Genomic DNA, 21358 nt, shown 5'->3' with positions numbered 1-21358 from the left:
ATGGTGGGGGGAGTCCAGAATTAGGGGTCATAGTTTGAGGATAATGGGTAAACCTTTTAGGACTGAGTTGAGAAATTTCTTCACCCAGAGGGTGGTAAATCTGTAGAATTCACTACCACAGAAAATAATTGAGGCTAAAATGTTTTGTGATTTGAAGAAGGAATTAGATATAGCTCTTGGGCCTAAAGGAATATTTGGGGGGCGGGGGAGGGGGGGGGGGGGGGGGGGTGGGGGAGGGGGGAACCGGGATATTGAATTTGATGATCAGCCATGATCATAATAAATGGCGGAGCAGGCTCAAAGGGCTGAATGGTCTACTCCTGCTTCTAGTTTCTATGTATGTTTCAATGTAACAAGGCCTCTAACTCAAATATAACTGTTTGTTGTCAATGGCTGGGAAGCTAATGGCTCCAGGTCTTAACTCACCAAGATTTGATGGGTTTCACAGCACTTGCTCTGTAATTTAACAATAAAAAGTGTAACTCTACACTATCCAAGGGTATGTGATGTATTTCACTTGTCAAATAAGCATGCAGCTACAGACAAAGAGCCAGTCACAAGATTCTCAAATCTTACACTGACTACAATTAAGCAGAATATCACATCAGGTTAAATGATTAATATAATTCAATTATTTGATCATTACACAGAACTAAACTACAAACTGACCTTTCCTACAGTCTCACAGTCCAATCAAGCAACAGGTTGACACGGAGATAGATAGGAAAGCATGTTGTGAGGAGGATACAAAGAATCTGCAAAGGTATATAAATAGGTAAGTGAGTAGGAAAAGTCTTAGCAGACGGAGTATGATATGGGAAAATATAAGGATATTGACTTTAGCAGGAAGAATAGGAAAAAACAATATAATCTAAAGAGAGTGTAGAATGCTGCAGGACTGAGGGATCTGGGTGAACTTCTAAAAGAATCACAAAAGTAACAAGCAGGAACAGCAAGTCGTTAGGAAGGTTTTCTGTAAGGGAGATGGAATATAAAAGTAATAAAGTCTTGCTACAATTATACAAAGAATTGGTGAAACTGCACCAAGAGTACTGTGTACAGATTTGGTCTCCTTGCTTGAACAGTGATACGGGTGCATTGGAGACAGTTCAAGGGAGATTCACTAGACTGATTGCTTGGATGAAGGAGTTTGTCTTCTGGGGAAAGTTGAGCAAGTTGGGTCTGTACTCAATGGAATTTAGAAGAATGAGAGGTGATCTTACTGAAACATGAGATTCTGAGGGATCTTGTCAGGGTGGATGCTGAGAGAATGTTTTGTTTTTGTGAGGAATCTAGAAGCAGGAGTCACACTTTAAAGATAAGGCTCTCCCATTTCAGGCAGATATCAGGGGAAATTTCTTCTCTGAGGGTCATTAGGCTGTGGAATTTTCGTCCCCAGAGAGCAATGGAGGCTGTGGGTCATTGAACATATTCAAGGCTGAGTTAGACAGAGTATTAATCAACAAGGAGTCAAGGATTATGGAGCAGCAGGAAAGTGGAGTGAAGGCCACAGTCAGATCAGCCATGATTCTTATTGAATTGTGGAGAAAGTTTGAGGGGCCAAATGGCCGACACCTGCTCCTAATCCTTGTGATCTGATACCCTCCATCATCTCGTGTGGCACGGGATAGATTCAGAATAGACATAGATCAAAACTGCACATCCATGAGGTGCTGTGGGTCATCAGCATCACAATATTCAACCACTATTTGTAAACTCATGGCCCGGCACATCCCTCACTCTACCATCACCATCAAGCCAAGGGACCATTCTGGTTCAACATGGAGTGTAGAAGGACATGTCAGGAGCAGCACCAGGCACCCTAAAGCTGAGATTCCAATCTGGTGACTGGTAACACTTTACTATAAGCACACTAAACAACAGAAGCAGCATGTTCTAGGCAGGACCAAACAATCCACAAACAACGGATCAGATCAGAGCTGCAGTCCCCCCACATCTACCCGTGAATGGTGGGGGACAATTAAACAAATCACAGAGAGAGAAAGCTCCACAGATATCCCCATCCTCAGTGACTGGGGAAAGAAGCGGATCAGTGCATTTAACTGTTTTGTCTTTAGTGATCACAGATATGTTATTGATATGTTCCTTGGATTCCGAGACCAGGAAAGACACTCTGGAAGGGATGGGAGCTGGAACTTGTCCATGAGAGTAACTGAAGGTATGAGAACTGATATAATTGAGAGTTAGAAAAGACAAAGGCCACAAAAAAGCAGCAATTGGTAACAAGACATTGATTAATCTGTTCTTATCCTGAACAAATGAAGGTCCCCGCATTGTGTCTGAAACAATATTAGTTAATCTGACATTTATCCAGAATATTAATCTCCAGCCCAGTTATAGCGATGAATGAACATGGTTCAGTCCTGGATGTCATCACCAGCAGCAATAACAGCAGAATCCACCCCTGCAGACACTTGTCAACTTTCTGGTGGGTAAGATGGTGGGTTGACTGAGTGAATCCCATCTCACACTCAGAGAAGGTGAACGGTCTCTCTACATTGTGAGTGTGTTGGTGTCTCAGCAGGTGGGATGAGTGAGAAAATCCCTTCCCGCACTCAGAGCAAGTGAACGGTTTCTCCCTGGTGTGAATGTGCTGGTGTGTTCGCAGGTTGGATGAGCGAGTGAATCCTTTTCCACAGTCGGAGCAGGTGAACAGTCTCTCCCTGCGAACTTGCTAGTGTCTCAGCAGAATACTGGAGGTCTTAAAGCTCTTCCCACATTCAGAACATTTGAAAGGTTTCTTATCCAAGTGAACGAGTTGGTGTGATCTGAGGCTGGTTAAATAAATGAATCCTTTTCCACACAAGGAATTGGTGAATGACCTCTCCCCAATGTGAACTCGCGGTGTTTCTGGAGGCTGGATAACAGAGTGAATTCCACACTGTACATCTGAATGGCCTCTCCTCATTGTGAACTCGCTGGTGTATCAGCAGATCACTTGTGGTTTTATAACGCTTCTCAAATTCTGTACATTTGAAAGGTCTGTTATCAATGTGAACCAGTCGGTGTGTAGTGAGGTGGGATGATCATGTGAATCCGTTCCCTCACACAGAGCAGGTGAATGGCCTCTCCCCAGTGTGAGTGTGTTCGTGTTCAGTGAGGTTCTGTGATTGTTTAAATAGCTTCCCACAATGCGAGCAACTGAACTGTCTCACAATGTGAATGATCTGGTGCTTCACAGGTCCTCAGAGCTTTTAGAATTGTTATCACTGTCAAAGCCTCTCTTCAATGTGAACTTGCTGGTGGGTCAGCAGATGGGATGATTGAATGAATCCCTTCCTGCACACAGAGCAGGTGAATGGTCTCTCCCCAATGTGACTGCGGCGATGCATTTCCAGCAGAGATGGATAATTGAATCCCTTCCCACAGTCACCACATTTTCAAGTTTTTTTACACACAGGGTGGTGGGTGCCTGGAACTCGATGCCGGGGGAGGTAGTGGAAGCAGATATGATAGTGAGTTTTAAGGGGCGTCTGGACAAATACATGAATAGGATGGGAATAGAGGGATATGGTCCCCGGAAGGGTCGGGGATTTTAGTTTAGTTGGGCAGCATGGTCGGTGCAGGCTTGGAGGGCCGAAGGGCCTGTTCCTGTGCTGTAGTTTTCTTTGTTCTTTGTTCCATGGTTTCTCCATGGTGCCAGTATCCTTGTGTCTCTCTTGGTTAAATGATCTGTTCAAGCCTTGCCCACACAAAGAACTTGTGTATTCTTTCTCAGTAAGGGAATCAAGGGTCATGGGGATAAGGCAGGAAAGTGGGGTTGAGGATTATATCAGATCAACCATGATCTCATTGAATGGTGGAGCAGACTCGATGGGCCCAATGGCCTAACTCTGATCCGAGGTCTTCCCATCCTTTGGCTCGCTGCTGTGAATAGTGTGATGTTTTTTTCAGGCTGTGTAACTGGTTAAAGCTGTTTCCACAGTCAGTTCACTGGAACATGGGTGTATGTTTGTTCGGTGCTTTTCCAGTCACACTGATGTTTGAAATCTTTCACATTTAAAGGTCGATGATATTCATGTTGTGATGAATGGAGTGACATTTTCAGATTTTGATGTGATGTTTGGTTTCAGTTTCCCGTCTGTGTACCTTGTAAAAGACATTGGCAGAGTCAGTATCACTGTCAGTACAGGATAAAAATTCAGAATAAGCATTTCAAGTTTCCACAGAACATTCTTTTCTCTCTTGTTTCTCCAATCTTGTGGTCCAATCAAACTTCCATTTCAACTGAACCAGAACTTTGTTTCCAGTGTCTATGAGACACTCTGTACCCTGAGTTGTGGAAGGTACCGAGTGTTCCAGTCGACACCGCACACTCCCTCTCCAGGACCATTCGAGCATGGACAAGACCACGGAAGACCTTGTCCGACAGCCAAGTTACCTCCTGCCGATCTACAAATTACTGTTTTAACCAGCCCCAAGAGCAGGTCCAGGAAAAGATCCTCTGACCTCCCCAGCCTCCTCCACACTGGGCAGCCAAAGAATTGGAGTGTGGGGCAAACCAGAAGTGTAATTAAAAGTGGAGAAGCAGCTCCTTCAAGGTCTGCAACCTCTCACACTGAAAATAAACATGGCTCATGGACTCCTCGCGGCTGCAAAACATCAGCTGCAGGTTGAGACTGGGTGAAAATGTTGAAAAATCTTAGTTTCTTGTGGCTGTATCGGACACTAGGACCCGGTGTGAAGAGAATAACCTTAGCCCCGCCCCCATACTGTTGCGTCAAGAATAACCAGCCGCATGCGCTCCTCGTTGAACCAAGATGGTGGCCGTCAGCCTGGACTTGGGCCTCGGAGGGGAAAAGACCCAGAGCTGCAAACACGGGAGCGGCAGAGTCTCAATCGCGGTTTGAGGCACTCACCAATTGTTTAGAAACTCTCCCGATCCAGAGCCCGCTCCATCAGAGTTTTCTCTTTCTTCCCCGCTGCAAAGAGGCAAAAACAGCCCAACCCCATCGCCATTACTGACAGTGCGCACGCTCCAATATGAGGGGTTAATGCGCCTGTGCGGTGCCTGCCTCTGGTGTGAATAGGGGACATTCAGCACCGCGGGGAATGCTGGGTCAGGACTCTGCCATTGAAAGTCATTATTAGGAGCTCGTGATGTTTTTACTATTGTGTGTAGATTGGGGGACGGGGGCGGGTTCGATAAATTAATTAAAAGAGGAACCAAGTTATACTGAAATCTATGCATAGATCTTTCATTATCCATCAGAAAGAAAGGGAGTGGTAATAGGTGGAGAATTGTAAATGTCCCAAAGTCTTCCACAAGCAGCAGCAATTACAGCGGAATCCAAGAGCTCCAGTCAAATGTAAACTCAGAAAATGGTGTGACTGAGTGAAGTATTTCACTGAGTAATTGTCAGGATTGTATTCTCATGGATATTCCAGGTCACTTCTCAAAATCATTCAATGGAGGTGGGTGTCATTGATTAGACCAGCACTTATTTCCCATCCCTAATTGCCCTTGAAAAGTTGTTGGTAAGCTGCCTTCTTGAATCGCTGCAATCCATGTGGTAGGTACACCCTCAGTGCTGTTAGGGAGGGAATTCCAAGATTTTGATCCAATGACAGTGAAGGAAAGCGACATATTTCCAAATCAGGATGGTGAGTGGCTTGGAGGGGGAATTCCAAATGGTGGTTTCCCATCTGTCCACTGCCCTTGTCCTTGTAGATTGTAGTGGTCGTGGGTTTTGTTTCATTGCAAGTTTCATATAGATTTGCAAAAAAATAAAACTTCTTAGGATGTGGACATTACTGACAAGGCTCAGGTATCTGTCCTGAATTACTATCCTGCACTGACAGTGATATGTTACCAATCACCCGTTATCCTTTGTGATGGTGATAGTTGGCCTTTTTCTTAAACCTCTGCAGTCCATATAGTAAAGGTGCTCCCACAATGCAACAGTATTAGGATTTTAACCCAGTCACATTGAAGGGATAGTGATATTTGTCCAAGTCAGGGAGTTGTGTAGTTTTCCCATGTCCCAGCTGCTCTGGTACTTCCAGGTGGGAAAGATTGTGGGTTTGGGAGATTCTGCCAAAATCCTGGTTGAGTTGCTGATGTATAAAATCTCTTTCCATCACCCTCCTCCCTGACCTCTCCCTCTTCACGCATAAAGGCTGGATTTTTGTTGTGGGCTCTGAAGGGTGAAGTGTTCCTTTCCCTCAGTGCACTGGTAAACAGTTTGAGGCTTTATGACAATCCAGCAGCTTTCATATCCTTTTTCCTATTCCCAATCTCACAATTTACCAAATTCATTCAGCTCAATTTCACATCTTGCCTTTGTGTTATAATGGCTTGTCTCTTATGTTTCCCTCTTTCTGTTTTCAATTCATTTTTCAGGGGATTAGAAGGTGAGGAATTACAGACAATTGTAAATCAAGGATCACATCAAGATCTGACAGAGTGCCTCGATTCATCAGGATCTAAATATCATAGGCCATTAAACATGGAAGAAAAAAGCACCATTCACAGTGGCGAGAAACCATACACATGTTCTGTGTGTGGACAAGGCTTCAAACGATCATCTGGCCTGTCAAGACACAAGCGCAGTCACATCAGGGAGAGACCGTGTAAATGTGGAGACTGTGGGAAAGGATTCAATTACCCAGTTGACCTGGAAAATCACCGACGCACTCACACTGGAGAGAGACCTTTTAGCTGCCCTGTGTGTGGGAAGGGATTCACTCAGACGGCTGGCCTGTTGATTCACCAGCACATTCACAGCAGGGAGAGGCAGTTCACCTGCTCCGAATGTGGAAAAGGATTTACTCAGTCATCGGCCCTGCTGATGCATTGGCACACTCACACAGGGGAGAGGCCATTCACCTGCCCTGTGTGTGGGAAGGGATTCACAGATTTCTCTGCCCTGCAGAGACACCAGCGAGTTCACACCGTCAGGAGAGAGTTTTAATGCACTGAGTGTGGAACGAGTTTTAAAACTCCACGCATACTGCGGGAGCACCAGTACATTCACAACGATTCCACACCGTTCAGCTGCTCCCACTGCCAGAAGGGGTTCAGGACATCATTCCACCTTGTGGCACATGAACGCATTCCCGCTGGAGAGAGGCCATTCACCTGCTCTGAATGTGGGAAGGGATTTAACCGATCATCCAATCTGCAGAAACACCAACGAGTTCACAGTGAAGAGAGACCGTTTAAATGTCCAGACTGCGGGAAGGGCTATAAAAGTTCTGAGGAACTGCGTCACCATCAATGTGTTCACTCTGATGAGAGACCATTCACGTGTTCTCACTGCAGGACTGGCTTCAGGCGATCAGGCGACCTCACTGTACACCAGCGAATTCACACTGGGGAGAGGCCGTTCACCTGCCCTGTGTGTGGGAAGAGATTCACTTGTTTATCCTCTCTCACTTCACACCAACTTGTTCACACAAATGAGAGACCGTTCAGATGTTCTGACTGTGAGAAGAGCTTTAAAAGCAGAGTGTGGCGACTGGGGGATTTTCACAGTAACTTCATTGCAGTGTGAATGTAAACCTTCTTGTGACTCATAAATAAACTTTACTATTGGCCTCAGTACCCGAGACCTGGCAGGGTGGCAATAATGGCCTGGGGCTCCAGTGAGGTGGACTGGAGGGGCTGGAGTGGGCAAGAGGTGACACTGGGAGGAGCAGCAGCTGGGAGGCCTACAGCGACCTCTGGTGGACAGGAGGGGCGACAGCAGCAGCGCAGTCTGCGCAAAAGCTTCCCCAGTTCAGCTGATCAGAGAGACTGGGAACCTCTTCAGCTTCTCACATTCACCCCCATTCATCCCTCTCTCCCTCCATCCACCTCACTCTCCCTCCCTTCTCCATCCCTCCCTCTCACCATCCATCCCTGTCTCCCTCCTCCCATCCCTCCCTACAATAAGAACCAGTTTCAGCCTCATTCCCACAGTCTGTATTCCAGCCTTTATCACATCCACTCTGCTCCCAGATACTTTACACCATTAGATATTACAATTCAAACTTTATAATCTCTACAATTTACTATTTGTTCAAGGAGAAGAGGGCGGCATGGTGGCACAGTGGTTAGCACTACTGCCTCACAGCGCCACGGACCTGAGTTCAATTCCTGGCTTGGGTCACTGTCTGTGTGGAGTCTGCACATTCTCGCCGTGTCTGCGTGGGTTTCCTCCGGGTGCTCTGGTTTCCTCCCACAGTCCAAAGATGTGCTGCTTAGGTTGACTGGCCATGCAAAATTGACCCTCGTGTCAGCAGGATTAGCAGGTTAAATATGTGGAGTTACCGGGGTAGGGCCTGGGTGGGATTGTGATTGGTGCAGACTCAATGGGCTGAATGGCATTCTTCTGCACTGTAGGATTCTACGATTCTATGAGTTCACAAAATTAAAGTTAAAAGTTAAATTTATTTATTAGTTACAAGTAAGACTAACATTAACACTGCAATGAAGTTACTGGATGGAGCTATTACAAGGGGGCATAACTATAGGGTTCGTGGTGGGAGATATAGGAAGGATATCAGAGGTAGGTTCTTTACGCAGAGAGTGGTTGGGGTGTGGAATGGACTGCCTGCAGTGATAGTGGAGTCAGACACTTTAGGAACATTTAAGCAGTTATTGGATAGGCACATGGAGCACACCAGGATGATAGGGAGTGGGATAGCTTGATCTTGGTTTCAGATAAAGTTCATAGAACATAGAACATAGAACATTACAGCGCAGAACAGGCCCTTCGGCCCACGATGTTGCACCGACCAGTTAAAAAAAAAACTGTGACCCTCCAACCTAAACCAATTTCTTTTCGTCCATGAACCTATCTACGGATCTCTTAAACGCCCCCAAACTAGGCGCATTTACTACTGATGCTGGCAGGGCATTCCAATCCCTCACCACCCTCTGGGTAAAGAACCTACCCCTGACATCGGTTCTATAACTACCCCCCCTCAATTTAAAGCCATGCCCCCTCGTGCTGGATTTCTCCATCAGAGGAAAAAGGCTATCACTATCCACCCTATCTAAACCTCTAATCATCTTATATGTTTCAATAAGATCCCCTCTTAGCCGCCGCCTTTCCAGCGAAAACAATCCCAAATCCCTCAGCCTCTCCTCATAGGATCTCCCCTCCATACCAGGCAACATCCTGGTAAACCTCCTCTGCACCCTCTCCAAAGCCTCCACATCCTTCCTGTAATGTGGGGACCAGAACTGCACACAGTACTCCAAGTGCGGCCGCACCAGAGTTGTGTACAGTTGCAACATAACGCTACGACTCCTAAATTCAATCCCCCTACCAATAAACGCCAAGACACCATATGCCTTCTTAACAACCTTATCTACTTGATTCCCAACTTTCAGGGATCTATGCACACATACACCTAGATCCCTCTGCTCCTCCACACTATTCAAAGTCCTCCCGTTAGCCCTATACTCAACACATCTGTTATTCCTACCAAAGTGAATTACCTCACACTTCTCCGCATTAAACTCCATCCGCCACCTCTCGGCCCAACTTTGCAACCTGTCTAAGTCTTCCTGCAAACTACGACACCCTTCCTCACTGTCTACCACACCACCGACTTTGGTGTCATCAGCAAATTTGCTAATCCACCCAACTATACCCTCATCCAGATCATTAATAAATATTACAAACAGCAGTGGCCCCAAAACAGATCCCTGAGGTACACCACTTGTAACCGCACTCCATGATGAATATTTACTATCAACCACCACCCTCTGTTTCCTATCCGCTAGCCAATTCCTGATCCAATTTCCTAGATCACCCCCAATCCCATACATCTGCATTTTCTGCAGAAGCCTACCATGGTGAACCTTATCAAACGCCTTACTAAAATCCATATATACCACGTCCACTGCCTTGCCCCCATCCACCTCCTTGGTCACTTTCTCAAAAAACTCAATAAGGTTAGTAAGGCACGACCTACCTGCCACAAAACCATGCTGACTATCACCTATCAATTCATTACTCTCCAAATAACTATAAATCCTATCCCTTATAATTTTTTCCAACATCTTGCCGACAACAGAAGTGAGACTCACCGGTCTATAATTCCCGGGGAAGTCTCTGTTCCCCTTCTTAAACAATGGGACAACATTCGCTAACCTCCAATCTTCTGGTACTATACCAGAGGCCAACGACGACCTGAAGATCAGAGCCAGAGGCTCTGCAATCACTTCTCTTGCCTCCCAGAGAATCCTTGGATAAATCCCATCCGGACCAGGGGATTTATCTATTTTCAGACCCTCCAGAATATCCTGCACATCCTCCTTATCAACTGTAATACTGTCTATTCTACTCCCTTGCAACCCAGTGTCCTCCTCAGCTATATTCATGTCCCCTTGCGTGAACACCGAAGAGAAATATTGGTTCAATGCTTCACCAATCTCCTCCGGTTCCACACATAACTTCCCTCTGCCATCTATAACTGGCCCTAAACTTGCCCTAACCAACCTTCTGTTCTTGACATACCTATAGAACGCCTTAGGATTCTCTTTAACCCTATCCGCCAAAGTCTTCTCATGTCCCCTTTTAGCCCTTCTAAGCTCGGCACAACATCGTGGGCCGAAGGGCCTGTTCTGTGCTGTACTGTTCTATGTTCTACTGTGAAATTCCCCTAGTCGCCACAGTCCGGCACCTGTTTGGGTCAATGCACTTAAATAGCGCGTCTTTCAGACTGTGGGAGGAAACCGGAGCACCTGGAGGGAACCCATGCTGACACGGGGAGAACGTACAGACTCCACACAGACAGTGACCCAAGCCGGGAATTGAACCCGGGTCCCTAGCGCTGTGAGGCAGCAGTGCAGACAGACAGTCAAGAAATCATCAATTCCACTCCCACCCGGAGCTATGGGGATATATTTATAAATTATCTCATTTCACAATAAAATCCACACACTGAGTTTCAGATTTGCTTCTGTTATTATTTTGGTGCCCAGCAGGTGGATTAGAGTGAGACTGACATCAACCCTTCATGGTCTCAGTCTGTCTCTGTGTTTGTGAGAGTGTCTGAGATTGAGTGTGTGTGTGTGCGTGTGTGCGTGCGTCCGTGCATGCGTGTGCGTGCGTGTGTGTGTGTCCATAGAAGGATAGAAACTAGAAGCAGGTGTAGGCCATTCGACTCTTCGAGCCTGCTCCACCATTCATTTTGATCATGGCTGATCATCGAATTAATTATTCTGATCGCCGCTTCCTCCCATATCCCTTGGTCCCTTTAGCCCCATGAGCGATATCTAATTACTTCTTGAAATCATATATGCGTGTCTGTGAATGTATTTGTGCATCTGTGAGTTTGTCTGTATCTAGAATCATGGACGATTGACTCACCCGATGAAAGCTCGTGATACCAAATAAACCTGTTGGATTTTAACCTGGTGTTGTGAGACTTCTAACTAGAATCATAGAATCCAACAGTGCAGAAGGAGGCCATTCGGCCCATTGAGTTTGCACCGACCACAATCCTATCCAGGCCCTATCCCCTTAACGCCATGCATCTACCCTAGCTAGTTCCCCCTGACACTAAGGGGCAATTTAGCATAGCCAATCCACATAATCCACCCAATCTTTGGACTGTGGGAGGAAACTGGAGCATCCAGAGGGAACCCACGCAGACATGGGGAGAATGTGCAAACTCAACAAATAAACTCAACAGTGACCCAAAACTTGAATCAAACCCGGGTCCCTGGTGCTGTGAGGCAGCGGTGCTAACCACTATGCCACAATGCAGTAATCCAGGGGAATGGGATTAATTGTTGGATTACACAGTGATATGTTACAGAGCAGAAATCCAGGAGAACTGGATTAATTGTTGGATTACACAGTGATATGTTACAGAGCAGAAATCCAGGAGAACTGGATTAATTGTTGGATTACACAGTGATATATTACAGAGTCTTAAAATCTGAAATAAAACAGTCAATGCCACAAATAGTCAACAGGCCCAGCAGCTTCTATGAAGGCAGAAACAGAGTGAAACATACAGCCGAACATCCATATGAATGAGGAGCAGCAGTGGACCATTGGGCCCCTCTGCTGCAGCATTTGACAAGATCCCGACTGATCTGATTGTGGCCAGAACTCCATTTTTCTGTCTCCCCCCTCTCCCCCCCGCCCCCCCCCCCCGAATTCCCCCCCCCCCCCACCCCCCCAAATCCTGACTCTCTTGTCAATCAACAATCCATTTATTCAGCCTTAAAAATATTCATTGACTCTGCCTCCACTGCTCTCTGGGGAAGAGAATTCCACAGACCAAAGGCCCTCAGAGTGAAAAATCTCGTTCTCTCTGTCCCTAACGTCTCAAGCGCTCTCCAGAGCCACACAGAGAAAATCAGGATAAAAGCAAATTACTGTGAATGATGGAATCTGAAACCAAAAGAGAAAATGCTGGAAAATCCCAGCAGGTCTGGCAGCATCTGTCAGGAGAGAAAAGTGCTGACGTTTCGAGTCCAGATGACCCTTTGTCAAAGCCTGACCTATGAAGAATTGAGAGAGGGAGGTGGAGAAGAACAACATGAAAGATTTGCAAACTGACAAAATGTTTCACGGCCCAAGACCAAAACGAGTGGTAATGGGACAAGTAAAGACACAAAAGATGTTCTGGATGAGGTGTGAATAGCCGGTGAGCGATAGTCTGAATGTAAAGTAAAGAAAACAAGAGGGAAATGAGGTGAAAAAAGCAGCAACGAAACACAGAACACAATGGGGGCAGAGATTGAGGTGTAAAATTGTTGAGCTCAGTTTTGTTCTGAAGGCGGTAAAGTGTCTCTTTCAGTTGCGAGAAATAATAATATATTTCCCAGTTCCGATGACAGGTCACATTCAGTCTGTTTCTCTCTCCACAGAGGCTGCCTGACTTGTTGAGTATTTCCAGCCTAAAGAGAAAACGCTGGAAAATCTCAGCAGGTCTGTAAGGAGACAAAAAGAGCTGAGGTTTCGAGTCCAGGTGACCCCTTTGACAAAAACAGCAATTTGCTTTCATTCATGAATAATTCCAGCGTTTTCCGTTTGATGTCAACCAGAGAATGTGTAAGAATTGTCACACCTGGAACAGATGTCTCTTCCTCAGGACACCCCAGCTCGGGTCTGGGTGGCCGGGTGGGGGAGGGGGGGGGGAGGTAACGGTCACAATTTTATATTTGTGTCTGGTGTGAATAATACCTTAGATTAAACGGAGAAGTTTTTTAAACTGAGGAGAGTAACTGCATTTGGGCGCTGACTTTAAACAACGTTAACAAGCCCGGGCTGCTGGAGAAACATTTAGGGATTTGTGAGCAGTCAGTTCCGGCTGGTTTGAAGTGAAATCCTGTCGGTGCTGCGGCAAATCTGAACTCAAACCAGACAAACTGGAACCGCTGGGTTAGAGATTCCGGGTGTTGGGATGTGGGAGCTGGGGGAGGGGGAAATGGCGCTAAAACTCTGAGCCTGACTTTAGACAGGGTGAGCGGGGTAAAGGGGAGGAATGACAGAGTTAATGTGGGAGTCAGGGACAATAGCAGAAGGTGGGAAGCTCTGGAAAGGAGCAATGGGGGTAAAGGCCTTCACAGAATGCTTGTTTAAGATAAAAGCAAAATACTGCGGGTGCTGGAATCTGAAACAGAAACAGAAAATGCTGGAAATCTCAGCATCTGTGGAGAGAATAGAGTTAATGCTTCCAGTCTGGATGATCACAGATGCTGTCAGGCCTGCTGAGGTTTTCCAGCACTTTCTGTTTTTGATTAACTGAAGGTTCAGCAGGGAAAGAAGCAGCGAACTGAACACACTGAACCCAGGGGGAGGGGGTGACCCAGGATAAGGGACAGGCGCAGCTCAGTGAGGCTCTGCAATGTCCATCAACACATCCACATTGAGAGCTGAGAGCGCCAAGGGGGAGGGGAAGGAGAAACTATTTGGGGCACAGCAGGAGGTCACCCCTCCCCCCACTCTGTAGTTCCACAGACCTCCCACACCTGGACTGGGTTGGCTCAAGGTGCAGGAAGCTGCAAGCTGAGAGGCTGAGCTGTGAACTGGGCCGGGTTGGGGGTTTGAGTGACAGTCCTGGGGCTATATCAGGACAGAAACTGCCACAGATTCCCCCTTTTTCCTGGGACGTTTCAGTGGAGCTGTGTTGGTGAGTGTTTGTAATCTCTGTCTCACTGTCTCGGTAATGGGGGTGGGTTGTAGATTGCTGTGAGTGTTAGACTAAATAACCTCTCCTCACGCTGCCAGTTCCCATTGTTATCACCCAAAATTTGCGGCAAACTCTCTTCACTGTGACACAGTGGTTCGCACTGCTGCCTCACTGAGTCTGGGTTCGATTCCAGCGGTGGGTGACTGTCTCTGTGGAGTTTGCACAGTAAGAAGTCTCATAACACGAGGTTAAAGTCCAATAAGTTTATTTGGAATTAAAGCAAATTACTGCGGATGCTGGAATTTGAGACCAAAAGAGAAATTGCTGGAAAATCTCAGCAGATATGGCAGGATCTGTCAGGAGAGAAAAGAGCAGGTCAGCTTTGACAAAGAGTCATCTGGACTCGAAATGTCAGCTCTTTTCTGTCCTTACAGATGTTTCCAAACCTGCTGAGATTTTCCAGCATTCTCTCTTTTGTTTATTTGGAATCACGAGCTTTCAGAGCACTGCTCCTTCATCAGCGCTCTGAAAGCTTGTGGTTCCAAATAAACCTGTTGGTCTTTAACCTTATGTCGTGAGGCTTCTTACTGTGCTCACCCCAGCTCAGCGCTGGCATCTCCACCTCATGTGTGGAGTTTGCACAATCTCCCTCTGTCTGTGTGCATTTCCTCTGGGTGCTCCGGTTTTTTCTCAGCCCAAAGATGTGCAGGTTAGGTAAATTTGCCCCTTGGTGTCCCAAGATATGTAGTGTCTAATTTGATTTATTATTGTCGCATGTTCTGGGACACAGTGAAAAGTATTATTTCTTGCGTGCTATAGAGAAAAAAAACGTAAATTGATGGAGTACAGAGGGGGGAAGGAAAAGAGTCGGGTGCAGAATATATTGTTGCCGTTGCAGGCAGGGTGAAGAACAAGATCAGTAGGAGGATTAGCAGGGTAAATGCGTAGGTTTACGGGGATAGGGGGTGTGCCTGGGAAAGATGCTCTGTCGTAGAGTCAGTACAGACTCGATGGATCGAATGGCCTCTTTCTGCGCTGTGAGGATTCTATGATTAATGAATTACCGCGAACAACTTTTGAATGGAGGGGTTTCTGAGGCGCAGAGCATTGTGGGAATTATGACCGCCATTAGTCAGTGACTGACTCTAAATGTTTAATTGCAGACTGAGGGCAGGTCAGCAACCTGAACCCTCAATTCTGTTTGTGACTCTCACAGGCTGCCTGGCCTGATGAATATCTCCAGTATTTATTTTCTTTGTCCCAGAAACAGTCTCTACAGAGTTTTGTTTCTGTGTTATTGTTTTATAAGTTCGAGTTTAGAAACACAGTTGGGAGCTGGCATAAATCAGGCTGTCTGTTGGATGCAGAACTCAGTTCCTGCACTCCCCCGTGTGGGTTTTTTTTATTGTTGTTTCAGCCTGAACTCTATTCATAACTTGCCTCTCAATTCTGCTGCGTTTTTCCAGCACCTTTTCTTTTAATTTTAAGTGGCACCTTAATATCTGCTTAGTACATAAGTACACATCACAAATTCAGAGGAATGTATTTTTAAAAATTAATTAATCTCAATTGCACAGATAGTTTTCTATTATGTCTTTGATTGATAATGGCGCCATTAATTCCCTGGTGCCCCAGCGGGCTTGAAAGTGTCCCATTCATTCCGCAGGAGCCTATTGCGCAAGCACACTGCTGTATCTGGAGCATGCGCAGTGTCACTTTGCTCAGAGCTCTGCGAGTCGGGGGACTTTTTTTCAGCGGGTGAGAGTCAGCGGGGCGGAGGGAGGAATGGAGCCGGGAGTCGGGGTGGGGAGGAAGGAATGGAGCCGGGAGTCGGGGTGGGGAGGGAGGAATGGAGCCGGGAGTCGGGGTGGGGAGGGAGGAATGGAGCCGGGAGTCGGGGTGGGGAGGGAGGAATGGAGTCGGGGTGGGGAGGGAGGAATGGAGTCGGGGTGGGGAGGGAGCGGAAGCTTCACAAACACCCGCTGGAGGCCGCAAGGCCCGAATAAGAACATGTGGGTCCCGGGTTTAAAGCTCCCGGGCTTTTTTCCCGGGAAGAAGTCTCACAACACCAGGTTAAAGTACAACAGGTTTATTTGGTAGCACAAGCCACTAGCTTTCGGAGCGTTGCTCCTTCATCAGGTAAGTGGGAGTTCTGTTCACAAACAGGGCATATAAAGACACAAAATGAGTTTGTGTCTCTGTATGCCCTGTTTGTGAACAGAACTCCCACTTACCTGATGAAGGAGCAGCGCTCTGAAAGCTAGTGGCTTGTGCTACCAAATAAACCTGTTGGACTTTAACCTGGTGTTGTGAGACTTCTTACTGTGTTTACTCCAGTCCAACGCCAGCATCTCCATGTCATTTTTTGCCGGGAACAGGCCCCGGTTTTCGGCCGCCATCTTGTTTCAGCGGGGAATGAGAGCACATGCTCTCGGGCTGGTCATAATGGGCGTGGCTTCAGGGGGCTCGGTTCAGAACCACTATCTTCAGGGGGACAATAGGTTGCAGGGCGCATGCGCAACTATCCAAGAACATCGGAACAAGAACATAAGAATTAGGAATGGGAGTCAGTCATTCGGCCCATCGAGCCTGCTCCATCACTCAATAAGATCATGTCTACTTTGGAGAGGCTGTATAGACAGGGAGTTTTTTTCTCTGGAGCATAGGAGGCTGAGGGATGATCTTATAGAGGTCTATAAAATAGTGAGGGGCACAGTTCAGCTATAGTCAATATCTTTTCCCAAAGGTAGGGGAGTCTAAAACTAGAGGGCAGAGGTTTAAGGTGAGAGATACAAAAGTGTCCAGAGGGGCAATTTGTTCACACAGAGGGTCATAGAGTCAGAGAGGTTTACAGCATGGAAACAGGCCCTTCAGCCCAACTTGTCCATGCCATCCTTTTTTTTAAAACCCCTAAGCTAATCCCAATTGCCCGCATTTGGCCCATATCCCTCTGTACCCATCGTACCCATGTAACTATCTAAATGCTTTTTAAAAGACAAAATTGTACTTGCCTCTACTACTACCTCTGGCAGCTTGTTCCAGACACTCACCACCCTCTGTGTGAAAAAATTGCCCCTCTGGTCACTTTTGTATCTCTTCCCTCTCAACTTAAACCTACGCCCTCCAGTTTTAGACTCCCCTATCTTTGGGAAAAGATATTGACTCTCTAGCTGATCTGTGCCCCTCATTATTTTATAGACCTCGATAAGATCACCCCTCAGCCTTCTACGCTCCAGAGAAAAAAATCCCAGTCTATCCAGCCTCTCCTTATAACTCAATCCTTCAAGTCCCGGTAGCATCCTGGTAAATATTTTCTGCGCTCTTTCTAGTTTAATAATATCCTTTCCATAATAGGGTGACCAGAATTGCACACAGTATTCCAAGTGTGGCCTTAACAATGTCTTGTACAACTTCAACAAGACATTCCAACTCCTGCATTCAATGTTCTGACCAATGAAACCAAGCATGCTGAATGCCTTCTTCACCACTCTGTCCACCTGTGACTCCAGTTTCAAGGAGCTATGAACATATACCCCTCGATCTCTTTGTTATGTAACTCCCCCCAATGCCCTACCATTAACTGAGTAAGTCCTGCCCTGGTTCAATCTACCAAAATGCATCAGCTCGCATTTGTCTAAATTAAACTCCATTTGCCATTCATCAGCCCACTGGCCCAATTGATCAAGATCCTGTTGCAATTGGATAGGTGAGTACTTGGAACAAGCTGCCAGAGGTAGTAGTAGAGGCGGGTACAATTTGGTCTTTTAAAAGGCATTTAGATAGTTACATGGGTATGATGGGTAGAGAGGGATATGGACCAAATGTGGGCAATTGGGACTAGCTTAAGGGTTTAAAAAAAAGGGCAGCATGGACAAGTTGGGTCAAAGGGCCGTTTTCCATGCTGCAAATCTCTATGAATCTATGACTTTGCTACCCTCACCCCGTCCATACCCATGACTTTCTTGTGGATCAGAACCTCAGCTTTGAATATATTCAAAGACCTGCCTCCAATCCTCACTGGTGAAGACAGAGTTCCAAAGATCAACAACCCGCTGAGAGAAAAGATCTCTCTTAATCTTAAATCCTTTATTTTTACTTGATCCCCCCCCCCCCCCCCCGCCCCCCACCATCCACTTTCATTTTTAAATAGAATCCATAGATATGGATGGAGATTTACAACTTTTTGGGAATGAAATAGGAAAGAATGTTCCAGAGAAACTAGAATTGTCTGCTCTGAATTTCTATCCTATATTAACTGTGATGACTTTTGCAAACTCATTTCACAGGATTTTGAACGAGGAATCACAGGCAAAAATCTCAACTGTCACATCGAGACAGAGTCATATTCCTTGGGATCTGAATATCTTGTAATATGGAACTGTAGCTACGTTATATATTTCCTGACATCTCTTCCCTCAGAGGGTTGTTAGTCTTTTGGATTTCTCTTCCACAGGAGGCTGAGGATCATTGAATATATTCCAGTTAGACAGATCTTTGACTGACAAGGGTGTCAAGAGTTATGGGGAACACACAAGCAGATGGAGCAAAAGCTAAGATGTGGGGGGATTTCTTCACTCAAGGATGTGCTAAAGCTTTGGAATCTCAACCCCTGAGGACAGTGAAGTTTCAGTCATCAACTATTTTCACGAGAGAGATTGATTGGTTTCTAGATATTGAAGATATCAAGGGATATGGGTTTAGTGTGGGGAGAATGATGCTGAGGTAGATGAACAAATTATCTCATTGAATAGTTTAAAAGACTCGATGGGCCAAATGGCCGACTGCAGCTCCTATTTGTTATGGTCTCTGTGTCCAGGACAGGAAGCAGTGAGCATGGATCTGTCAATCAGCCTCAATCAGCACCTTCAGGAGAATTGGGAGGGTGAATATTAGATACAGCAGAGTGAGAATGGAGGGAGAGTGTGTGGGATGGAGATTTACAGCTTTTTGGGACTTAAATATGAAAGAATGTTCCATAGAAACTAGAATTGTCTGTTCTGAATTTCTATCCTGTACTGGCACTGATGACTTTTGTAAACTTGTTTTACAGGATATTGAAAGAGGAATCACAGGCCGAAATCTCAAACGTCACGTCTAGATCTGACAGAGTCATATTCCTTGGGAGCTGAATATCATCAGCCTTTGAATCCAGAAGGAGAAATTATTGTCCAGTTTGTTGATTTGAAAAGATTTCAAACATCAGTGTGACTGGAAAAGCACCAACACACTGCCACACTCGAGTGAGAGTCTTCCAGTGCACGGACTAAAGAGCTTTAACCAGTTACACAGCCTGAATAAATATCACACCATTCTCAGCGGGGAGAGACTGTACCCGTGTTCTGTGTGTGGACGAGGCTTCAACTGATTGTCCACCCAAGACAGAGACAAGGACACCTGCACCATGGAGAAACCATGGAAATGTGTGGACTGTGGGAAGAGATACAGATACCCATCTCTGCTGGAAGCTCATCGGCGCAGCCACACTGGGGAGAGGCCATTCACGTGCTCTCAGTGTGGGAAGGGATTCACTGACTCATCCAGCCTGCAGAAACACCAGCGAGTTCACACTGGGGAGAGACCATTCATGTGCTCTCAGTGTGGGAAGGGATTCACTCAGTCATCCAACCTGCGGACACACCAGCGAGTTCATACTGGGGAGAGGCCGTTCACCTGCTCTCAGTGTGGGAAGGGATTCACTCGGTTATCCGACCTGCAGAGACACCAGCGAGTTCACACTGGGGAGAGGCCGTTCACCTGCTCTCAGTGTGGGAAGGGATTCACTCGGTCATCCATCCTGCGGACACACCAGCGAGTTCATACTGGGGAGAGGCCATTCACCTGCTCTCAGTGTGGGAAGGGATTCACTCAGTCATACAACCTGCAGGCACACCAGCGAGTTCACACTGGGGAGAGGTCGTTCACCTGCTCTGTGTGTGAGAAGAGATTCAGTCTTTCATCCCACCTGTTGAGACACCAGCGAGTTCACGAGTGATTCCAGGGGTTGGATTCTGCTGTTATTGTTTCTGCTCCCAATTACATCCAGGACTGCATTTTGTTCATTCTCACAGTTGGTCAATGGGGAGGGTCGGAGGGTTTCTTTCTGCTGGACTGGCCGGTCTCATGACTTTGCCTCCAGTGAGCTGATGCTCTTTGAGTCTTGTTGTGAATACCTGGTTTCAAATTTCACAAGGATCACAGAGTGACAGGGAAGTTGAGATATTTAGTCAGCATTTCTGTCTAAAACCCCTCAAATGCTCATCCAATTTCCTTTGTAATTGTTTATTGTCTCCACTTCCTCCACCCTCGTAGGCAGCGAGTTCCAGGTCATTACCATTCACTGCATCAGAATATTCTTCCTCACATCCCCCCCCCCCCCCCCCCCACCCTCTGCATCTCTGATCCAAAACCTTAAATCTGTGTCCCCCTCGTCCTTGTCCCATCAGCTAATGGGAACAGCTTTTTTTTTGTCCACCTTATCTAAACCTGTCAGAATCTTGTCCACCTCTATCAAATCTCCCCTCAACCTCCTTTTCTCCAAGAGGAACAACCCCAGCCTGACATTGACAATAAAGAACAAACTAACAGAATATGTTAATACCTGAAATCAAATGGGAATGTTTAATTTCTGATTTAAAGATATTGTGAATATATTGTCCTGGACAATAAAGGAATTGGAATAACTCACCTTGGGTGTGGTTGAATGGAATATATCAATCTGGTGTCCACCTACAGTTTAGTGAAAGTCTGGAATGTGTAGCTGGAAATCCCTCCCTAACAGCACTGTGGGTGTACTTACACCTCAGGCATTGTAGCAGTTCAGGAAGGCAGTGTTGGGGTTGACCATGGCCGAGGCAGCTACATACAGCCACATATTCTGTTATAATTGAAGGACAGCAGATTGAATGTGAGGCATTATGGGACTGGACTATCTTGACCACATTCCTGTGACTGCTCAGTTTCTGCAATCACGGACCATTAAAGCTGCTCAGCAGAGCCCCAACAGAGGACCTGGTGAGAATATTTACTCAGAATGACTTCGAATTAAACTGGGGCAGCATGTGGCACAGTGGTTAGCACTGCTGCCTCACAGGTTCAATTCCCAGCTTGGGCCACTGTCTGTGTGGAGTTTGCACATTCTCCCCGTATCTGTGTAGGTTTGCTCTGGGTGCTCCCGTTTCCTCCCACAGTCCAAAGAAGTGTGGGTTAGGTGGATTGGCTGTGCTAAATTGCCCCTTCATGTCAGGGGGAC

General features: G+C 46.4%; 1 protein-coding gene across 1 annotated transcript in view; it reads left to right on the top strand.

Annotated features, from left to right (window-relative positions):
* The window catches only part of LOC144483724 (uncharacterized), a 231012-nt gene that overhangs the window by 142248 nt on the left and 67406 nt on the right, over positions 1 to 21358 (top strand). Inside the window, exon 9 of the mRNA XM_078202264.1 lies at positions 19555 to 20083. Within this exon, the coding sequence (XP_078058390.1) occupies positions 19555 to 20083 (529 nt within the window). The remainder of the gene's footprint in view (positions 1 to 19554; positions 20084 to 21358) is intronic.

The sequence above is a fragment of the Mustelus asterias genome, unplaced genomic scaffold (assembly GCF_964213995.1).
Source record: "Mustelus asterias unplaced genomic scaffold, sMusAst1.hap1.1 HAP1_SCAFFOLD_77, whole genome shotgun sequence".
Lineage (NCBI taxonomy): Eukaryota > Metazoa > Chordata > Chondrichthyes > Carcharhiniformes > Triakidae > Mustelus > Mustelus asterias.
The sequence above is the reverse complement of the archived record's forward strand: the minus strand, read 5'-3'. Positions and strand labels throughout refer to the sequence as shown.